Source organism: Lonchura striata, chromosome 8, assembly GCF_046129695.1.
Source record: "Lonchura striata isolate bLonStr1 chromosome 8, bLonStr1.mat, whole genome shotgun sequence".
Lineage (NCBI taxonomy): Eukaryota > Metazoa > Chordata > Aves > Passeriformes > Estrildidae > Lonchura > Lonchura striata.
Window position 1 is genome coordinate 38,367,182 of NC_134610.1, and position 20,052 is coordinate 38,387,233.

At 48.8% G+C, this 20,052-nt stretch overlaps 1 protein-coding gene across 1 annotated transcript in view; it reads right to left on the minus strand.

Moving 5' to 3' along the window:
- Positions 1–1,640: 1,640 nt before the first annotated feature.
- COL6A3 (collagen type VI alpha 3 chain) overlaps positions 1,641–20,052 on the minus strand; it is a 57,822-nt gene continuing 39,410 nt past the window's right edge. The window contains exons 23-46 of the mRNA XM_031505329.2: positions 19,617–19,670; positions 18,848–18,883; positions 18,247–18,309; positions 17,903–17,965; positions 17,172–17,234; positions 16,656–16,718; positions 16,419–16,469; positions 16,261–16,296; positions 16,102–16,164; positions 15,913–15,975; positions 15,235–15,267; positions 15,106–15,142; positions 14,982–14,993; positions 14,333–14,826; positions 13,654–13,753; positions 12,460–13,158; positions 11,268–11,376; positions 10,308–10,576; positions 8,782–9,036; positions 7,180–7,254; positions 5,461–5,640; positions 5,292–5,345; positions 2,289–2,459; positions 1,641–2,159 (exon numbers count right to left, since the gene is read on the minus strand). Coding sequence (XP_031361189.2) covers positions 2,119–2,159; positions 2,289–2,459; positions 5,292–5,345; positions 5,461–5,640; positions 7,180–7,254; positions 8,782–9,036; positions 10,308–10,576; positions 11,268–11,376; positions 12,460–13,158; positions 13,654–13,753; positions 14,333–14,826; positions 14,982–14,993; positions 15,106–15,142; positions 15,235–15,267; positions 15,913–15,975; positions 16,102–16,164; positions 16,261–16,296; positions 16,419–16,469; positions 16,656–16,718; positions 17,172–17,234; positions 17,903–17,965; positions 18,247–18,309; positions 18,848–18,883; positions 19,617–19,670 — 3,084 coding nt within the window. The 3' untranslated portion in view covers positions 1,641–2,118. The remainder of the gene's footprint in view (positions 2,160–2,288; positions 2,460–5,291; positions 5,346–5,460; positions 5,641–7,179; positions 7,255–8,781; positions 9,037–10,307; positions 10,577–11,267; positions 11,377–12,459; positions 13,159–13,653; positions 13,754–14,332; positions 14,827–14,981; positions 14,994–15,105; positions 15,143–15,234; positions 15,268–15,912; positions 15,976–16,101; positions 16,165–16,260; positions 16,297–16,418; positions 16,470–16,655; positions 16,719–17,171; positions 17,235–17,902; positions 17,966–18,246; positions 18,310–18,847; positions 18,884–19,616; positions 19,671–20,052) is intronic.

Genomic DNA, 20,052 nt, shown 5'->3' on the forward strand with positions numbered 1-20,052 from the left:
GCCCAGTGCGTGCAGGGCAGGCTCCTGAACCCCTGGGAGCCATTGCAAGAGCCAGTTACAATCATAAATAAATAAATGAACTTTACCCGTTCCCCTCTCTATCTAATGAAGCCCTTGTGTGCTCGGGGAAGGTGCCAAGTAAACAGCGCAGTTCCCCCGGCTCAGCTGCGCGGCTTGGCTCATCCGCAGCGAGCTGTCCCCTGTCCCCACGCAAGCGGCTCGGTGCTGACGGGAAGTTTTAGGCTCTGGGCTGCTCCTCGTGCCAAGAACGGGATGCCTGGAGTGGAAATCCCCACGAGGACAAAGCCCAGAGCAGCCCTGTGAGCTCTCACCCTGCGGATCATGCGTAGCTCAGTAACTCAGTCAGGCAAATCCCCCTGGGAGAGCCTCCGGGGGCATCCTTGCTGTGTGTGCAACACGCGTGGAACATCTCCTGTCGTGGGACCTGCCCGCAGTGCTTCACAAAGTAGCAGGACAGCTGCTTTCAGGTGGTCTTCTCCTCGTGCCAGCCCCACCCTGACCTGTGGAAGAGCACCTGGAGAAGCCCTGAATGGCAAGGGGCTCCTTCCCAAGATTCAACCATTCCGACCCAGTTTTCCAGAAGTCAGTGCCCTCTCCCAGTTCTCCCTCACGAATGCCCTGGTTTTGGTGTTCCAGCTGCCCTCTCCGTGGCATGAGCCTGCAAGGCTCCATTTTCCTTCTGGGCACCTCCAGCAGGCCATGGGAAGCATTATCAAGCCCTGCGGAGGCTCGGGGAAACTGAGGACACCAGCCCCACAGCCCCGAGCTCCCTGTGCCCTGGGTGGCCACTTTCATCTGCTCTCTGCTTTCAGGGGGGATTTTTGAAGGGGCAGGGCAATGTGAATTGCTTCTGGGAATTGTAGCTTCTTTGGGTGAGCTCAGAGAAGGAGAGGAAGGGTAAAAATCATGGCTGTGGAAAGTGAAGGAGATGAAAATACTTATGGGGTCATTGAGTCACACAGGGACACCCAGGACTGGCTCAGGTCATGCTAAATGCTCTGTCCAGCTGAGTTTAGATTCCTTCAGGATGGAGATTTCACAACCAAGACATCTCTGTTTCCACCTTTTTTCCAAGCTGGAAATCTCCAGGTTGCCAGCAGCCTCTCAGTGCTGTCCCCCTGAATATCCTTACTACATCTGTCCTCCCTCTGAGGAACAGTGGGATTTCCCCCCCTCCCCCCCCCAGATAATTTCTTTCCTGACCCTGGAAATTTATTCCATTGATACTCACACTGGCTTTAACAAGACAAACCCACAAGTTTCTCAAAACCTCCATTAGACTTTATTTAAAAGTTCTTTGTATAGACTTCCTGACACAGAATCCATAATAAAAATAAAACCCCCCTCCCTCCCGCTGCTCCCCCTTCCCAAACTGCTTTGCTTTGTATTTTATAAAACATACAACATCAGAAGAATGCCAGAGGCATCCTACACCACAATTTAAAGATTTGTTAACTGAGGCCTTGGTCCCAGCAGTGCATTTGCATTTGGAAACTTTGCTTCCTTTTCCTTGCTAGTTCAGTTGGCCACATGTGGTACAAATGCATACAAGAGATCTAGTCTGAGATCGAATCCAGCAAAAGGAGAAAAAAAATTTTAAAAAAGAGGAAGAGTGAAAATGGAATCACTTGTTTATCAGTATCAGCCACTCTCTTACACAAAGGCTTCCCCTGTAAAGTTACACTCAGTTATGAGAAGGATAAAAGCAAGCAGGTAACGAGTTGCAGTGAAATTATTATGTTGGTTTTTTTTTTTTTTACTCATTTTTATGGTGCCTTAGATAGGCAGACAGCCAGAATTGGGGGGGAAAAGGACTAATTTAGAGACATGTTGAGAGACAATAACAATCTGCACTTAGGTAAATATTTGGCAATGTTGAAGCTATACAATATAACCCGGGCACGTGTAGCACTCAGTCCACAAACAGTTTAGCACCATATTGATAGGTCATGCAGCAAAACCCTCTCCTCGGGGTTTGCTTGGGAGTTAAAAGCATGAAATATTACAGTGCAAGGTTGTCTATACCCTTAGCTTCTATAGGGACAAGGTGGCAAAGGTGATGCTGTCTCAGAGGTAAGTTTTGGCCAGCCCCCAGCTCTATGTCCCCATTGTCGTCACCGCGCCGGGGTTGATGGTGCCTAGTGGGGAAAGAAGGAATGAATCAGGCTTTGGTGCAGGACATTGAGGAAAGATAAACGAGGTAACTGCCAGAGCCCAACCCCACGCAGCAGAGGGGGAGTGCCAGGGATTTGGCTGGTGCCTCTTACCAGGGGCGCAGAGCTTTTCACATTCTTTCTGCGTGTTGAACCTGTTCTCGTTGCCGCCGCAGCCGCCGTACCAGAAGCGGGCGCAGCTCTTGGTCTCGGGGTCGTAGTACCACTTCAGCACAAAGCTCCTGCAGGTGCCCTCGTCCTTCTGCAGCCGGCAGATGTCCAGCACTGCGGGAAAGAGCAGGAGCAGCCGTGGTCAGTAGCGCTCCTGGGTGAAGCACAGCCTTTTCTGAGTGCGTCTGCAGGGCAGGGCTGGAATGCAAGCTGAGAAAGGGCATCCCCAGCTCAGGCTGTGCACATCTCCTGGGACTAAATCCCATCCCCATCTTTGCAAAGAGAACCTCTTTCCCTGGGGGTCACCAACCCCGGTGCACAAGTTTGTTTGTCTCCGGTGTTGCTGCCATGCATCCAGGAGCGATGAAGGAAGAGTGTTGCATGGCAGTGGTTGTCTGCAAATCCCTTGGATCCCTTGGAAATGAGTTGGCAGGTCTCAGAACTGGGAGAGGACTGGCTGGGCTGCAAGGCAAGAAGTACTGGCACCACTAAAATGACTGATTTCATTTAAAAGATAAATTTTCCGTGGGAAGATGCTGCTGGGTCCACCACAGGCTGCCCATGGCATCTCGCATCCTTCACCGGGTGAGCGAGGAACAAAACAGCAGAGCACGTGGATTGTGTGCAAATGAAATTGCCAAATAATTTTTTAAAAATAAAATTTTAAAAATACCTGATATCAGCCACTGATTTGCCATCAGGTCAAGCACCTCCCTTCTCACAGGAAAGCAGAAGGAGCTTGTGCCACCTCTGCTCAGCACAGCATAAGCACCACAGAAAAGGGGGAGTCAGAAATCAGTATTGACCTTCCAGTTCAGCTTTGCTTTTGGGCTCCTACAGCCAAAAGCTTCCCCAGGCCTTAGGCAGGCTCTTTGCCTTTTTTATATTCAGATTTTCTTTTTCCAAAGCCCATCTCCTTTCTTCCCCACCTTCCAAAACGCTGAAATCCATCAGATGTGAACACAGGAATTACTCTACCCCAAACCTGCACAGGAATAAAATCCAAACACTAATCAAAACAGAAGAATTTCTTTTGCATATATAACCTAATTTCCCCCTCTTTCAGTCTGAAGTTAAACAAAAGGTAACCCAAAAATTTCCTAGGATTGATGGAGAGTAAGAACTAGGGAGTTAGAATGTGTTTTAAGCTGTAGCAAGTTGAAAAGATGGGGAGAGACAGGGTTTTAAGTCATCCTGCAGAGAAAATGTGTCTGGGCTCTTCAGTTGCACTTCAGAATTACTTTTGTCATGGTAAAAAAGTTAGTAACAATAAAAAAATAAAACCATAGAATCATTAATGTTGGAAAAGTCCTCTAAGACCCTTGAGCCCAACCATTACTCCAGCACTGCCAAGCCCACCACTAAACCATGCCTCATGTTCCACATCTACACATGAAAAATTATATATAAAAAGTCCATAATTAAATGGGATTACAGCATTTAAAATGTCTCCAAAGAGAAGTGGGTCTGGTGCACGTTTTTGCACCCAAAGTGCCTTAAGGTTTGGGAGCTCAACTCATTTCTCATTGTTGCACCTGCTGAGGGCTGAACCCAGAGCCTGAGCCATCACCCAGCACCTTGAAAGCTGAGCTGCACTGAACTCCTGTGTCCATCTTCCATGTGGATTCAAGCTCTGGCTTTGCAGAAAATGGAAAGGGAATAAAGCAAGCAGAGCACAGCGGGCAGAGACCTGAACATCCCTCCAGGGCCCCTTGGCTGCTTTTCTTGACTCTGTGCCCGGGGCAGAGCAGTGCCAAGTTGATGAAATATCACTTTTAGCCTCAGAAACAGTTGCTGGAAACATCATCAAAGCATGTGACAGTGATCAGAAGGGGCTGGCCTGTGAGACAGGGCTAGCAGGAACACGCACCCTCCCAAGAAAACCTCATCAGGGAGGCTTCCCTGCTCTCCCAGGGAAACTGTGTGCTGCTTCCTCTGGCAACAAAGTGCTCAAACTACAGCCAGAGGATCCATTATGCCCATTTGCATCCCCAAAGCACCTTGAAATCCCCTGTGGCCACCCCAGGCATTTCTGTGGCTGGTGGTGGCCACCCCCTCCTTGCCTCCGCATCTCTGCAGGGCTGCCAGTGACAAAAATTCCCAAACTGAGGATTTAAGGATCCTAAAATGAGCCTAAGTCAAATGATGTGGAAGGGTTTGTAATTTGCCTTTTCAAACCCCATCATGCCTCTGCAAGGACTAAAGCCCTGCCTTTAGGTACCAGAGCTGTCTTCACTCCTTGCTTTCCCTCCCAGCTCCACAAAGGGTTCTAAAACACCTCTGGGAGGGGGAGGCTGCTCTGATAAGGATTTTCTGGGCTCTGCTCCCATCCCAACCCCTTGCTGAACTAACACAGGTGATTTCAAGCCTCTTCTTCTTGCCCAGGTCTTGAAGAGGTCTGCAAACATAACCCCTTAACCTCAGAAACTCCTTGAGAAGAGGAGGGCATCACCATTTTCCTGCAGGCTCCTCCCTCAACCTTGACTTTTCTCTTTTGGTGATGAAGGAAAACGACTCCATGCAATGCCTGAGCCCCATGGAGTCACTTTCCATCAGGTGCTTTGGTTACAGGCAGTGAAATGCTGGGAATTCTCTGCATTGCAGCAGAGGGGTGGCGCTTCTTGGTCACACAGAGGTAACACAAACTGGTTTGGGACCATGCCATGCTCCAGTTCAGCAGCCCCAGGTCCCTCATGAAGCCCAGTGAGCTTTGCCACTCGGGCTGTGCCAACACAGCACGTCCTAGTGGGACAACACACATGCAAAGTGACTGGCTCATGCAAAGCAGATGGAAGGGCATGGTCGTGTGAAGGAGCAAGTGAAAACTAAGTCTGTGCTACTTTTGATGTGGGGTTGGACAGGCTTGGATGCATGCTGTGAAATGGTCAAGGTGAGAGAATGGATTTGCTTTGTTTGTGATGATTAATTTTTTGGGGGGTGTGTTACCTGATGACAATCTTTTCTCAAGGGGTGGCTGCTGCATGGCTTTCTCATCTGCTGCTGGAGGAGGAAAAAGTGCACGGGTTTGGATTTTAAATGGTGCTTTTTCTCTGATCCAAACATCATTTGACAATAGGACAAAATGCAAAAGGGTGAATCCTCATGGGGTACTTACATGGCTTTAAGCATTTGTTATTGCACTCAGCTTCGGTCTCAAATCTATTGGCATTACCTCCACAGCCACCATACCAACCCTGGCTGCAGAACTTGTGTTTGGAGTCAAAGAACCACACAATCTGATAGTCCTTGCACTGCATGCCCATGTCAAAGTCCAGCAAGCAAGGATCTGGCCAATCTGCATGGCAAAAGGTGCAAAGGTTAAGTGATTCTGAGAGAGTTAAAAGCTGGAAAAGCAAAGAGATTGAAAAGAGAAAAAAAGGGAAAACAAAGTCTGGTTCAGGACTGGTGGCATTTCCCTCTCATGTGTTTTGTCTTACTTTGCTGGATGCAAACCTTCCTCAGCCTCCACTTTACTTCTTCTTGCTCTTGGTTTTGTCACAGATCCAAACCCCAGATCTTTGGAGTAACGTAGTGGGAACCCCTTGCTCCCACTGGTGCACTCAGGACTGAGCCCTCACACAAATCCCCCCACTCTCTTTTCAAAGCTCTTTGTCTTGGCAGTAACTTCTAGTCCTTAAGTGTGTTTATCTCTAAAAGCAAGTTGCATCTGGTATATGTGAAGGCTCTATGAAGGCTTAAATATATGTTCCTTTCCTGTCCCAAAAATGATAATTTAGGACCAAATCCCAGAGTTTTTATTAGCTGTGCTGGGCCATCCATGCTATTTTACCTATAAAAGGAGTGCAGAGTGTGGGCTTTCCTCAAAGGTCTCTTGGAAGATTTACACATGGGTGTCTCCCATGACCTAGAGGAGGCTCAGCTAAACCCATCTCCAATTCCCTGCCCTCTTTAGAGCCTTTATCTTGTTGAAAACCTTTGGATTAGCATCCCTGGGGAATGCTCCCCCCAGATTGCTGGCTGCCATAAATCCTCAGCTGGAGGCATTTGCTGCAAGTGGGCCAGCGAGTGGAGCTGAGATGGAGAGGTCTGTGTGGAAGTGCACAGCAAGCACACAGCACATCCCTTTGCCCTGGAGCAGGAGAAGCCCACATTTCCCCATGGGCTGGTGCCAAGGGGTTAAGCAAGGGGTTAAACATAGCCAGGGGGTGCTTGTCACCTGGTGGGAACGAGGGGGGATGAGGGGGGTGTCAGTGCCGGGGAGAGGGGCCAAAAGAGCAGGAGCACATGGGAAGGGAATGAGGAAGGGTCATGCAGGAAGGTGAAACGAGTTGGTCCTGCACGAACCCTTGGCCCCTTGGCTGCACAAAGCTCCAGTGGTGCCACCAGCCAGGCATGAATGAGATCCGTGCTCATCCCACTCAACACCAGCAGCCAGAGCTCAACAGCATCTCCACAGCTCCTGGCTGAACACACTGAGCAGCAGCATTTCCCCGTGCTCTCACACCGCTTTGTGAAGACAATGAGCCACAGTGCAAGCGAAATGTTTGAAGGAAAACATGGGAGTGATGATTCAGGGATGAGTTTTGGATGACAGATCCATTGTTGCTGTGCCTGCAGTGGCTGTGCTGCTTCATGAAGGCTGAGAGCCCTTCCAGTCCTTGGAGGAGGGGTTGTGACACTGAGTGTGACAGCACCGATGTGATGAGCTTGATGTCACCCAAAGCCATGAAATGAGGCAGAGACCCCCGGACTGCCAAGGGTGTCACCAAGGCCGTGGTCAGCTGGCTCTGCAGAGCCAAGCACTTGCAGATCCCCTGGTGTTAGTGGGACTGAGAGCCCCCAGCCCAGCAATCCCCCCGTGGCCCACACTCACCACTCTCAGGCCCTTCCAGTGGCTCAGTGTTGAGCATCATGTTGGCCAGGGACACCTGGGACTGCCCTGGGGTCTCTGTGGAGAGGAGGCAGAGGGTCAGTCAAGGGGGAGGGCATCAGCAGCAGCATCCTCACTGCAGCCACCAACTCACTCCCTGGCCCCAGCTCCAGCACTGGGGACAGATCTGGATCTGTTTAGCCCAGCACACAGAGATGAGAAATGTTTATTGGAGGCAGCTGATGGATGAGCAATCCCCAGCTGCCCGGCTGTGCCAGGATGGGATCACCTTCTGTCCCCAGCCAGTGGCTCTGCTTGGGCTCATCCACAGAGGAGCATCCTCAGGGCCCCATGTGACTGCTTTGGATGTCCCCACCCACCCCACAGCATGGACAGGGCAGGGGTTCAGGAGCTGGATGTGGCCTCTCTGGAGCCAGTTTAGCTTTGGTCTCCTGGCCTTGCAGATGGCAGAATAGAAATGGCACCCCCCAGGGGAGCCAATCCATGATGGATCTGTACTCTCTTGTTCCCTCAAGGGCTCTCTTGGACCACACTCCTCCCATAAGGCTTCACATCCCCCTAGGAGCTATGGTGAGGATTGTGAAAAAAATTCCATGGAGGGGTCTGCAGCCATAGGAAGGGCTGGATTTGCTTTTCTTTAGTATATGGTTTGGGTGTGGCTAAGGAGGAGAATCCTACTCAGTGTCCAGGTCACAGCTTGCCACCACTGCCTACTCCATTTATTCCCATTCAAGATTAATTCCATGGGAAAAGCAGCTTCCCTGGGCATCGGGAGCTCAAATTCAGCACATGCAAATGTTACTTCTGCCCACTGATGTCTTTTCTCAATATTTTTGTAGGCATCTTTATTGCTTGCAAAGGTAAGGGACTGGTCCAAACCCACTGAAGCCAGAGGAAATGCTCTCCATGGGCACTGGAATTGTCTTGGAAATTCCAGACGAAGCCAGATATGGGGCACTGTCAGGACCAGCACAAACTTCACACCACCAAGCCAAGTCACCCCTGTGCCAACTGTATTAAAATAAAACTTGGCTGTGTCTTAGACAGCAACTTTTGGCCATGCCAGAGAGTTTGGTGATGGATCTGCACTCATGGAGTTTGGATCCTCAAGGGATCCAAACCTTCAGTTTCCTCTCCTCTTTGTGGCTTTTTCTGGATAGTATGGGAAGCAGATCAGTAGCTATGGGAATGGCTATTAGGGAAGAAGCTTTTCTTGCTTATTTTGAAATTGGGCTGGACTGGGTTTACCAGTTTGACTCATTACTAATTGCAGTAGTGCATGCTGGGCTTCCACCCAGACCTTCTGCACTGATGTACAAACCCTCCAGCACGTAACAAACCAACTCTGGGACTGCCTTTAATTATCCCACATTCTGTGCTGATTTAACCCCACTGAAGTGTAAACTCCCATTTTTCAAAGAAACACATTTGCCACGTCTCATTTGCTGCTGCTGATGGCAGACATGAGGTGAGACGACATAGCACAGCCAGGGCTGGGATTATTGGTACCAACTGATTCCCAATCCCTTTTTTTTTTTTTCCCTCCCACTTTTTGTTGCCCACGTGTTTTTAGGAGTCACGTACTCGTGCTGAATGAGCCTGTGTAGGTTACTTTGGGCTGGGATTTTTGGTAGCCAGTGACGGCGACGACGTATTTCTGCCCGCTCCTGAGCCCTCGGACCACGTGCTCAGTGCCAGTCAGGTTTTGCCTCTGCACGAGGGAGTGGTCGTGTGCCAGGGTGACAGTGACATCAAAGGTGCTGTGCGGCTCGGGGCTGGCCCAGCGCAGCCTGGCACTGCTCTCGGTGACATCTGTGATCTGGATGTCGTGGGTCTTGGCTGCAGGACAGAATCAGAAGGGACACCAAGCAGTGAATGAAGAGGGAAGGATCTCAAGGAAAAAGTGCCTCAGTGCTGCAGAATTTTTTTTCCATGGCAAGTGCAAGCCAGGCTGGTACCTGGCTGTCTCAAATGCCACTGCAGGAGAGGCTTGGTTTTACATAGCTCAGATGATTCACCAAGTGGTTTATTTATCTTTAATAATCTGCTGCAATCTAGCAAATCAAAATCCTTTTTTTTTCCCCTCTCCAAGATTCTCACAGCTTGAAATTCCCAGCACTTTCCCAACAACTGTAAAAGTGCCCAGTCAGATCCTTCCTTCTCTAGGGTGCAATGGATTCACTGAGCTGCTGAAGACCTTCAAGCCAAGCCTGCCCAAGACTGAACATAAAACCAAAGACTGGTTTGGGTTGGAAGGGACCTTCCAGACCATCTCATTCCAACTCCCATAAGATGGGCAGGGACACCTTCCCCCAGACCAGGTTGCTCCAAGCCCTGTCCAACCTGGTCTTGAACACTTCCAGGGATGATAACCTTAACAGGTGAAGGAAGTTGTTATGGAAAGGTTTTCCTGCTCTGCCTGGATGAGACCTTTATAAACACTGCTTGAAGCACTGGTGGGACAAGAAACACCAGGAACGTTTATTCCCCTCAACCTGATGAAAGCATTAGCCTTTCAAAACTTGATTGCTTTTATTTATTGCTTTTTATTATTTATGCAGGGACTTGCCATCAGTGACTGGATGAACTTCCCTGTGCTTGGACACATTCTTTGATCCTTGCTCAGCTAGTGCAGATCTGCCTGAACCCCCTTGCAAAAATACCTGGGAAACTCCCTTTGGATGAACTGTGCTCACATGAAAGAGGCTTGGCATTCCCAAATACATCTCCACACTGATGATTGATGAACTATTCCTATTAGCTGAGAGTTCAAACAATGCCATCATATGAACCATCATAAATAGCAAAACTTGGCCAAGGGGTGATGCTGCAAGGAAATCATGGAAATAAATGAGCCACACTAGATAGAGAAGCACTCTATACCTGGATGCATTGTTCCTGCTCGTGTTTTACCTGGGGGCAACAATTTTGCACAGAATTCTTAACACAAGTTGACAATGCCTTCAGCACAGACTTCCTCATTTACACCTAAAACTGAAATTTGGCCTGTGGGTGATATTTCCCACAGGAATAATCCTCTCAGGGGGCAAGAAGGGCCACAGCCTGCTGTGGTTCAGCCTAGGGGGAGGCACTGCCCACAGTTCACATACCGCTGTGTCTCCTCCGGCCGCCGGCCGCGGTGGTGTTGCTGGTGGCCCGGCCGCTGGCTTTGGTGTGGGTGGTGGCACTGGCTGCTCCCTGGGCTGTGGCGTTCCCCTGGGCCACGGAGCTGGCCGGGGAGGTCTCGGGGGCTCTGGTCTGGGCCGTGGTGCTGGCAGGAGTGGTTCTGGAGTGGGCACTCGCCGCCGGCCTGATGGTTGCGCTGACCGTGGTGCTGGCAGGGAAGGTCTGGCTGGCAGTCGCGTTGGGAGCCACGAATCTGAGCAGAATTTTGGAAGTGGAGATGAGCTGACGTAGAAACCATTGGCAAGAACCCACCTGAGGTTAAGAGTCTTTGCCAGCTTTAGCTTTGCCCACAGTGAGGAGTGAAAAGTGCTCCTAGTGGAAGGTGCCCCTGCCCGTGGCAAGGGGTTGGAACAAGATGTTCTTTAAGGTTCCTTCCAACCCAGACTGTTCTGTGATTCTCTGATAAGGGCAAACTCAGCAGATGGATCTGTAGCATGCCTGACTTCCAGGGGCTTGGCCTTCTAAAGCCAGGACAGCTCTGTGCCAGCAGTGAGTCTGGGTGACACAAGCTTTCCCTTCTCTTCAGAAAATATTACCATGGGTGCTGTGTATCAGATAACCCAGGGCAGCCCAGCCTCTAAAAATAATGCTTGGAGTAGAAAGCCCCAAATTCATAATAATTTCTGGAATTCCCGACCTACACGATCAAAGTCAGCATATACCTCCTTCATATTTTTATACGTATATAAATATGAAATTTACCCCAAATTTAAAAATATACCTCACCCTTCTCTAGCAGCTATCTCTGTTGCTCTTTTCACACAGCACTGGAGGAACCAGTAAAGTTAATTGAAATATTATTCAAATTATACTAATTAAAAGATAATCCTGATTTTTGAAAGTTAAGTTCCTTTTTCTTTCCTTTTCCCCTAAGCATTACTCACACTGCTTTCTGTCCGATGAGCACGGGGTGCTGGCTCTGGACTTGCTGACCATTCTGGAGCCACTCACATTGTTTCCTTATCTCTGGAGACAGGTAGAAAGCAAATTCACCTGGAGACAGAGAGAGATATTAAATACTGGAGTTGAGGATGGTGGATACCTGCTACCAACACATTACATTTATTTCCTATTAATTTAAAAACAAACAAACAAACAAACAAAATGACTTTCCTATTCTTGCTTGATGTTTGGTTACTGCAACATCCTGGGCTGGAAGATTTGTTATTCCAGTTTACAAACATGAGGGCCTTAACTACAAGAGGGTTGTTTGCCTGAGTCTGTCACTTATAAACACATTTCTTGTAAGAGGGCACTTCCAACCACATAGGTAATGTTATTTTTTCAAGAGGTAGGAGTTTCTAGGACTGCTGTAAGCAGTAAATGGGAAAAGCAAACTGATATAACCTAAACATTTATTTCTAGATGTTTGCTTCCTATTTGGTGCAAGACATTCCTGAACCTGTGGTATATCAGCCCACTAATCTGATTTTCAAGAATTTTTGCTAAAACCCAGATTTCCTAGAAGAGGTCTAATTCTTATCCTTGCTGGATGGGTATGTTTAGGATCTGTGGCAGCTGGAGGTCTAGCCTGGGTTCTCTAGCAAAGCTGAGATGTAGATTTTTGCAGCACAGCCAGCATATCCCAAATACAGCAGGTTTGTTTATCCCTGAGCAAAGAATCCTGTACATCTGGTCCTTCAATTTGCATAGAGAAACTCCAGATCTCAGCCTGAGCCAGCCAAGGGCCTGCTGGACATGATGTTTATGCTGAAGTTGGGAAGAAAGATCTGCTGTCTGTTCAAGGAGCTCCAAGGAAGTGCTGCAAAGGGCCTCAGCAGGACCTATGGGAGAGGCAGGCCCGGTGGGATGAGATCAGGTGAGCCCATGGAGATGAAAGCAAAGCACACTGAAGTGCAAACTCTACTTGGTGGATCAAAATGGAAGGTGACGGGGAAGCCAAAGTGAACAAAACCCAGACATACTCAACTAGGTAATTATGAGCAGCCCAAATTGCACCAAACTGTACAAACCATCAAAAAGATACTAACTTCAGTGGGTCCTGCTGCTCAAAACCTTTCAGAGGCTACGTGTTGCCCCTTCCATGACACTTGGGCTGCAGGATGTTACACTTACTTCTGATAAAGGATGGCAGCAGCGTCCCAAAACGCATCAAGGGCTCTTCATGGAGCTCTCCTGGTTTATCAACCAGCTTGAAGAACACGTCATTTGGCTCGCTGGCAAGGCTGTAGATATTCTTGGCATTCACCTTCCTGCCGATGCCCAAGATGACAAAGAAGTACCCTTTGCATTTTGCATTGATGACAACCCTCTCCAGGTGCTCAAGTTCTTTTTTGTTCACTTTTCCAGTCATCATCAGAACTATGACTTTTAGGTCCCGAGGGCTCGGTGCACTTTCAAAGACATGAGCGATTGTGTGTTCAATTGCACTTCCCAGAGCCCTCGTGCCATGAAGCTGGGTCATTTGGTTGTGGAGGTAATTAATGATCTTCTCTTTGGATGCATAATCAGTTAGTGAGAACTCAGTTTTTACTGGTGGGAAGCTTGAGTTGGTTTCGTGTTCATAAGGAGCTTGCTGGAGAACGGCCACTCTGGCGTGGTGCTGGGACACTTTTGGCTCTGAGCTGATTTCCAGGTTGGTTACAATGTGGGAAATGTACTTCCTCATCTCACTGAACTGCAGAGGGGTGGTGGACTCGGAGCTGTCCAGGATGAAGGCTATGTCTGAGTCCACATCTGTGGGGGCTGCCCTTCTGTCTCGGAATGCAGGTCTCTGGCCAGTTCCAACACAGCTGGGATGGGGGTCACACACATCTAGGGAAAAAACACAGGGGGTGGTTTCACCTGCAGGACCCAAACACAACTCTCCCTCATCACTGTAAACATCTCTTGTGTCACATGGAATACCATCAAGCCCTGGACATTCACTGGTCCACTGCTTGATACCTAAGTAATTTCATCCCACAACACATTCAGCAGTGTGTTCAGCATTTTTTTATGTGCTCCTTTGTCCAAGGGGATCCCTGAAGCACACTGTCAAAAGTGGCAGAAGGCCATCTTTTACAGCACTTAGCTATCAGTATTTGGGCTATAAAAGTGGCATCCAGACAAAAAAGGAGATTCTCCTTACAAAGTAGAGAACGCCCAGCGAACCCCATTCACAATGCCATTGTTTTCTGCTCAACCCAACAATCCCTTGTAGCCACCAACAAAAGGGCCAACTCCCAAGTTGGGCTTCCCTTCTTACAACCGACTGCTGTGTGGCCAGAAGGATTTGGAACTGTCTAGAGGAGAAACTGGAAGCTTTACCCAAACAAATGTGACAAGTCAAAAGCCTCTGAATGGTTTGATTCAGCTGAGCGCCGCTGGTTGGAAGAACAATGGCGTGGCCAACCGCTGTGTTATTGATCTGGTGAGATGGAAACAGAAACACACAGAGTCAGTAACGCTGCCTTCTGTTGCTCTCAGCTCAGAGGAGGGCAGGGCAACACACAGCTCTGAGGGATTCTCTGCTCAGCACAATGCTCTCAGTGGATCCCTTTTGGAGGAGCCTAGTGTCCTCGGTATCAGTTTAGAGTCATAAACTCCAAAAGGGACCACTTGAACCAGTGCTCAGTGAGTTTATCTGGGGCTTTTTTGTGGCTTTCAATCTCTGCCTGTCCACTCTCCCTCTGCCAACAAAGTTAATGTACTCTCACCTTCCCTTTCTGTCATAATTTTCCTTCTGTTTCATCCCACACTTGGCACCCTGGAGCCATGGCCTAGGAAAAGAGTGAACTCCTGAGAGTCTCACTAGCATTTCCCAGCATGTGTTGTGGTGATTATGGAATTAGGGTTTCTCTCCTAATGGATGGATGTGTTTGGCCAGCAATACTCTCTTCCACAATTGAGAGGCCCATGAAAGCCAAGCGTTGCTTGTGGCATCCAACACCATGAAATCAGACCAAGGGCATGAACAGAAAATAAAGAAAGGGGGAAAGACTCCAACCTCCAGAGCTCTGGCAAGAACAGCATCCTGCCTGCTGGTGAGGAACACCGGCACAACCCCGGCGTCGTAGAGCTTCAGCACAGCATCGTTGAGCTGAGGGGACGCCCTCGTGTCCCCGTTGCTGAAGAAGACAGCCACCTTCCTCATCAGAAAGCCACTGCGGGCACGCTTGAAGGTATTCCTGGCCACGAAGGACATGGCGGTCTCCAGACTGCGTGGCTTCGTGGTCAGGGTTGCCTGGAAGTTTTGGATCTGCTGGAGGAGGCTGGATTTCTTCCTGGCATCAGCAAAGCGGATCTCGGTGGTGACCTCGTTGTTGTAGGTGACCAGAGCCACCCGTGCCCCCCGGGGACAGTTGCTCTCGGCGATGGTTAAGTTGTTGACCACTCTGAGCACGGTTTGCTTCATCCTGTTGAAAACCTCCCTCACAACACCCGAGGAGGTGTCAATAGCGAAGGCCAGCTCAGTTGGGAAGACAGGGCACTCCTTGGGACCTGTTGGGAATGTGCATCAGGAACAAATCATGCCTCAAACAGCTGTCAGGATTCAAGGAGTGCGTCCTCATCAGGGGTAAATAATTCATATGTGGGGAGAGCAATAATTGTGACATGCAGCCACCCTGGGGTTTAAAGGACTGAATGAGACTTACCATAGCAGCAAGCTGTGGAAAAGATGGAAAGAAAAAAACAGCTTGGTCAGTGCCATCCAACATAACATGATGGGCAAATAAGGGTAGAGAGAGGGGCTTAGCAAAGCACTGAGGAGGTACTCACGGCATTTGTCTTTGATGTTCCGCACCAGCGCACATTGCTTTAGGAAGTAAAGAAAGGGGGGGAAAGAGATATGTCACACAGCCAACTCAAGGGTGTTCCAAAACAGGAGAAAAATTATGCCACACTTACATCTCTGGATTCTCCTTTCTCGCCTTTAAGGCCCTGTTTCAAAGAATGAAGAGAAGTTGAGTGTACTGAGTGCAAAGTGTATCTCCAGGGTGCCTTATGAACCCTGTCAGGATAACTGCCAAGCCATGGGTCATGCAGGAGCCAAGGGAAAATCTGTCTGTTTTCAGCTGTGTTTCCAACAGCAGAGTGCAGGGCTCTTCTGTGTGAGGAGTAAACCTAGCTGAGGCCAAACCCTAAATGGAGGTTGGAACTGGAAGGTCTTTAAGATCCCTTCCAACACAGACCATTCAATGAGTTACAATGCTCCAGGTTCATCTTGACCTTTCTAGGGAGCCTTGTTCCAGCCAGATTTGGTCATGGCCCATATTCTGTGTGGGGTGGTGAATGATAAAGAGATGAGAATCTCCTAGAAGGAATTTTAAGGGACATATTGCCATGGGGAATTCCTAATGCCTGGTAAAAGCATGCCTCTTGACTTCTTCCTTTGGTTTGAGGAAGGGTAAATATTTGTCAGTGATAAACAGCTGCTTAAAAATTTATAGAGACACATCCCAGACAAATACAGAGGGATTTCCCCAACTTGAATTCAGCAGGAGACAGTGATGGACTTATTTTTCAATGCCTGGCACCCACAGGCACCATTACATGAAGCCAAGCAGCAATGCAATGGACACTTACAGATGGCCCAGGGTATCCAATCTCTCCTTTCTGACCAGGTGCCCCAGGTACTCCTGCATTTCCCTAGAAAGAGAGAGCAAAGAAGTCCTCTCCATGAGGAATACTCCCAGGAGCACTTTGAGGAAAAGGTGTGTCCATCTATCAGGGCATTCATGCAGAAGGGAAAATTTGTAAAATTGTCCAACTTACTCTGCGACCTCTGTTTCCTTTGGGGCCGGGGCCTCCAGCGACACCACGGTCACCAGGTCCTCCCTAGGAGGGGAAAACCACAAACAGCAGCTCTAAACCTGCACAGGCCCATGGAAAATGGCTTGGAAAATAAATGCACAGCTCATGGGCTGCACCTACCTTTGGCCCTGCATAACCTACAAAGCCACGTTCTCCCTGAAACAACAGAAAGGTTAATTTGGATATGTTCTAGAAAATACCCTCATCCATCTGCGCTGGAGATCTTGGCTGCTTCCTTGTCCTTGTTGAGGAGGTGGGAATGCTGAGCATACACCTACCTTCCTGCCTTTAGGACCCGGGCCACCAATTCCATCTCGTCCATCATCACCCTGAAATTGAAAAGCCAGAGTCATTAATACGTAAATGATACGTCATATATAAACAACTTAAACCCCACAGGTCCAACAGCACCAGTAGACAGAAACCACTGAAGCCACAGGCCTTTGTGAAACTCTTAAATGTTCCTTGAAGTTCCTTAAGTGTCCTTAGAGGTGTGAGAGCATGAGCACACTCACCATCTCTCCTCGTGGGCCCGGCTGTCCGTTCGGCCCTTTGGGTCCAGGGTTTCCAGGCTCACCCTAAAAAGAAGAGCATCTGTTAAAGCATGTGCTAGAACTCCAGGCTGCTCTGAGCCCTTCCCACCCCATCAACACTGGTTTCTTCTCACATAGCAACCTGCAACCCTGCACGTGGCAGAAAGGCATGAGTGGACCTACACAGCCCGAAATACTGTCATGTACATGCTCTTTTGTGGGATCTTTGGTGATTTCAGGAAAGATAAAACCTTCCCACATGGGCATTTTCTGAGAATCTGCTCAGGAATGTTGATTCGGGATCTCAGTTGCTCAGTTACTTTTGCCTTTCTGTTCACTGAAATGGGAGTCTAATGAGACAATGAGCACAGAGCTGCTTTTATCCGCACTGTGAAAGCCCAAGAGGTTTATCTCCTCTATTTCTTCAAGCCCATGCAAAATCCAGCAGCTTTTTGATGCAGCTTTAGTTGCTGGTGCCCAGTGCTCCTGAAGACATACCTTTCTTCCCAGGGGACCAATCCTGCCACGTTCTCCTGGGGGTCCTGGGGGTCCACTCCCTGCCTGGAATGGAAATCAGGACAGGCATATTGGCAACATTCAAAAAAGCTCAGGGGCCAGGAATAGGGAAGTGGATGACCAGAGAAATCATGTATGACTAGTCAGGCTGGTGTCTCTCAAAACACCTCAGGAAATTCAGAAGTCTGCTTCATGTTTGGGAAGAGCTGGAGGTCTGGCTCAATTCAATGCAAATGTCAGCAGCAATTTATATTGTCCCTAAGAAAGCACCCACAGGAAAGCAAGAGGGGGAAAATCATGCTGGGGGTGGGGAAATGCAATATGGCTTTATGCCAAATGGCTGAGGAATGCAGCAAGAGGGAGAAATAAATACATGGGCTGGCCCCTGCAGGCATGTGAGATGGTCAAGCTCTGGCTTCAGAGGATGAAACATCACAGAGATCCCCACCAATCACTCAAGAATACTCTTTAACTAAAATTCCAATAATGGGCCAAACACTGAAAGTCTGACCCCTCTGTGGTTGCTTTTAGCTCTTTTTCTTCTGTAACTCTTGATCAAGAAGTCTTAAGCATAAGCTGAGAGGAGAATCATGCTAGAAGAGAGTGTTAAAAGGGGGTGGAACAGAGCTGGAGCCCTAGGAGAGGGGAATGTAAAGACACATTGGAATAGCAATAGCATAGTTGGGCCAATGTCTGGGAAGCAGCAGACTTACCCTGGGTCCAGGGACACCCTGCTCTCCTCTGATGCCTGGTGTGCCAACCTGGCCAGGGGGACCCTGTGTGGGAAGAAAAGAGAGGTCGTCAGCACACGTGGGCACAAACACACCAAGACCCAAAGGGAAGTGAGTGCTGCAGTGTCTGAGGGATGCTTTGCAAACACGTCACACCTCGGTTGGTGTGAACACAGTGGCTGGCAGGATAGCCAGGTCACAGCTCACCCAAAAATACCCAAATCCCAACAGTCTTTGTGGGTGAGACTCTCTGGGGAAGTGGCTGTGATGAAGTAACACCACATCATCATGAGGCAAGGCCTTTCCTCTGCTGGGAGCTCACTGACCTGTGGCCCTCGCATGCCTTGTTCTCCAGCTGGCCCTGGCTGACCAGGCGAGCCCTTGGTGCCCTGGAAGGATAAAAAAGCACAGTGCAGGTTAACATGGGAGGATGTGGTCAGCACCATGGGAAGGGAAAGGGGAGATCAGGGTATCCACAGCTGCACAAAGAGCAGGGAAGAATGGATTTTCAGCTGGGCTTTTTCCTTGGGTTTTTATCACCAAGATATGGTGATAGCAGACAATAAGCACAGTGATTGCCCCATTGCAGGGGCAATTTGCCTCCTGCAATCGATAGCCATCAGCCATCATGCCTTGGCCCTGTTACACTGCTCCAGCAGCACACGGGGACAAAACATCCAGCCAGGGAATACTGTGGGAGACAGGCAGGCACGTGGACAGCTGGTTCTGCACCAAGTCCAGCAAAGAGCACACAGAGAGATGAGCCTGAGGAGGAGGAGGAGGAGTTGGGAAATTTGGAGGAGAGAGGAGGCAGAGGGGAACAAGCAAAGCCTGCATGTGCCTTCTCTTGGCAAATCCCTCTGGGTGCTGAGGCTGCCTGGCCCATGGTGTGGCAGGAGCCCCATGTGTTGTCCCATCACCACCTACCTTTACTCCTATGGGCCCCCTTCGTCCTGCCATGCCCTGCAAATGGAGGAACAATGAGGTTTGTTGATCTAATATGTAAGCACACCTTCCCCTATTGCTTTTAGATAAATGCTTCTTATCAATGCTTCTCATAGTCCAAAAATTAACATTTGGCTGTTTTAAACTACAGGGGGCAAAGGGAAATCCACATGGTCAGATCTCTTAAATCAGACTTGGGCATGTTTTTTCCCTCCTCACATCCCCCATATAGGTGAGCTGCTCCCTCATGCATGTCAGGAGTGTGTCACCATCCCTGGGACAGGAGGGACACACAACAGGGAACACATCCCAGCTCAAGCTCCACTTGTGCCTTTCCAAAACCAGCAGCCAAATGCAGATGCATATCATGGAATCACAGACTGGTTTGGGTTGGAAGGGACCTTCAAGACCATCTCATTCCAACCTCCTGCCATGGGCAAGGACACCTTCCACTAGACCAGGTTGTTCCAAGCACCATCCAACCTGGCGTTAAATATAAATCATGTGTAGCTCCTCTAATCTGAGCTCTGAGTTATTTGCATGGGAATAAATTTTACTTTTGAAGTCTCTACAGCAAGCCAGGAAGCCATGAGGCATCTTCCTTTTGAGATTTTTGTCTTTTTTTGGGGGGTGGCTTATTAGGTTTTTAAGTTGAATTCCTGATGTCTGTGAAACAAAATACATGGAAAGGAAGGAAAAGTTATGGTCAATCTAAGCCTGGGCCTTGCTGACTGGAGGTCTGGCAACTCACCCTCCTCCCCACTTCACCATCTGGGCCCTCTGGCCCTGCCGGTCCAGGATCTCCCTAAGGGAAAAACAAAACTCAAGTGAGAGCCCTGAGATGAGCAGGCACTGGGAAAATAGATTCAGATCTCAAAAAATGTCTCCTTTCATGCTTTCACACAATTTAATAGTCCTGCCTTTGGTGGGAATCCTTCTAACTCACAGAGAATTTCCATCAAGTTTCTGAGCCAGCAGAGATCAACATTCCTGTTCTTTGGGAAATGCCTTCTGACAATTTAAGACACATTTTTTATTGTGAGCTGATGTGAAAACAGATGGGTTTTGCAATTTTCCAAGGAACTTGTGGTTTGTTTTTTTTTTCTTGCAAAGGTGAATCAGGAGGTTTAGATTTGATGTAATCTAATCAGTTCTCTGCTTTTGTATATGACCCATGAGAACATACA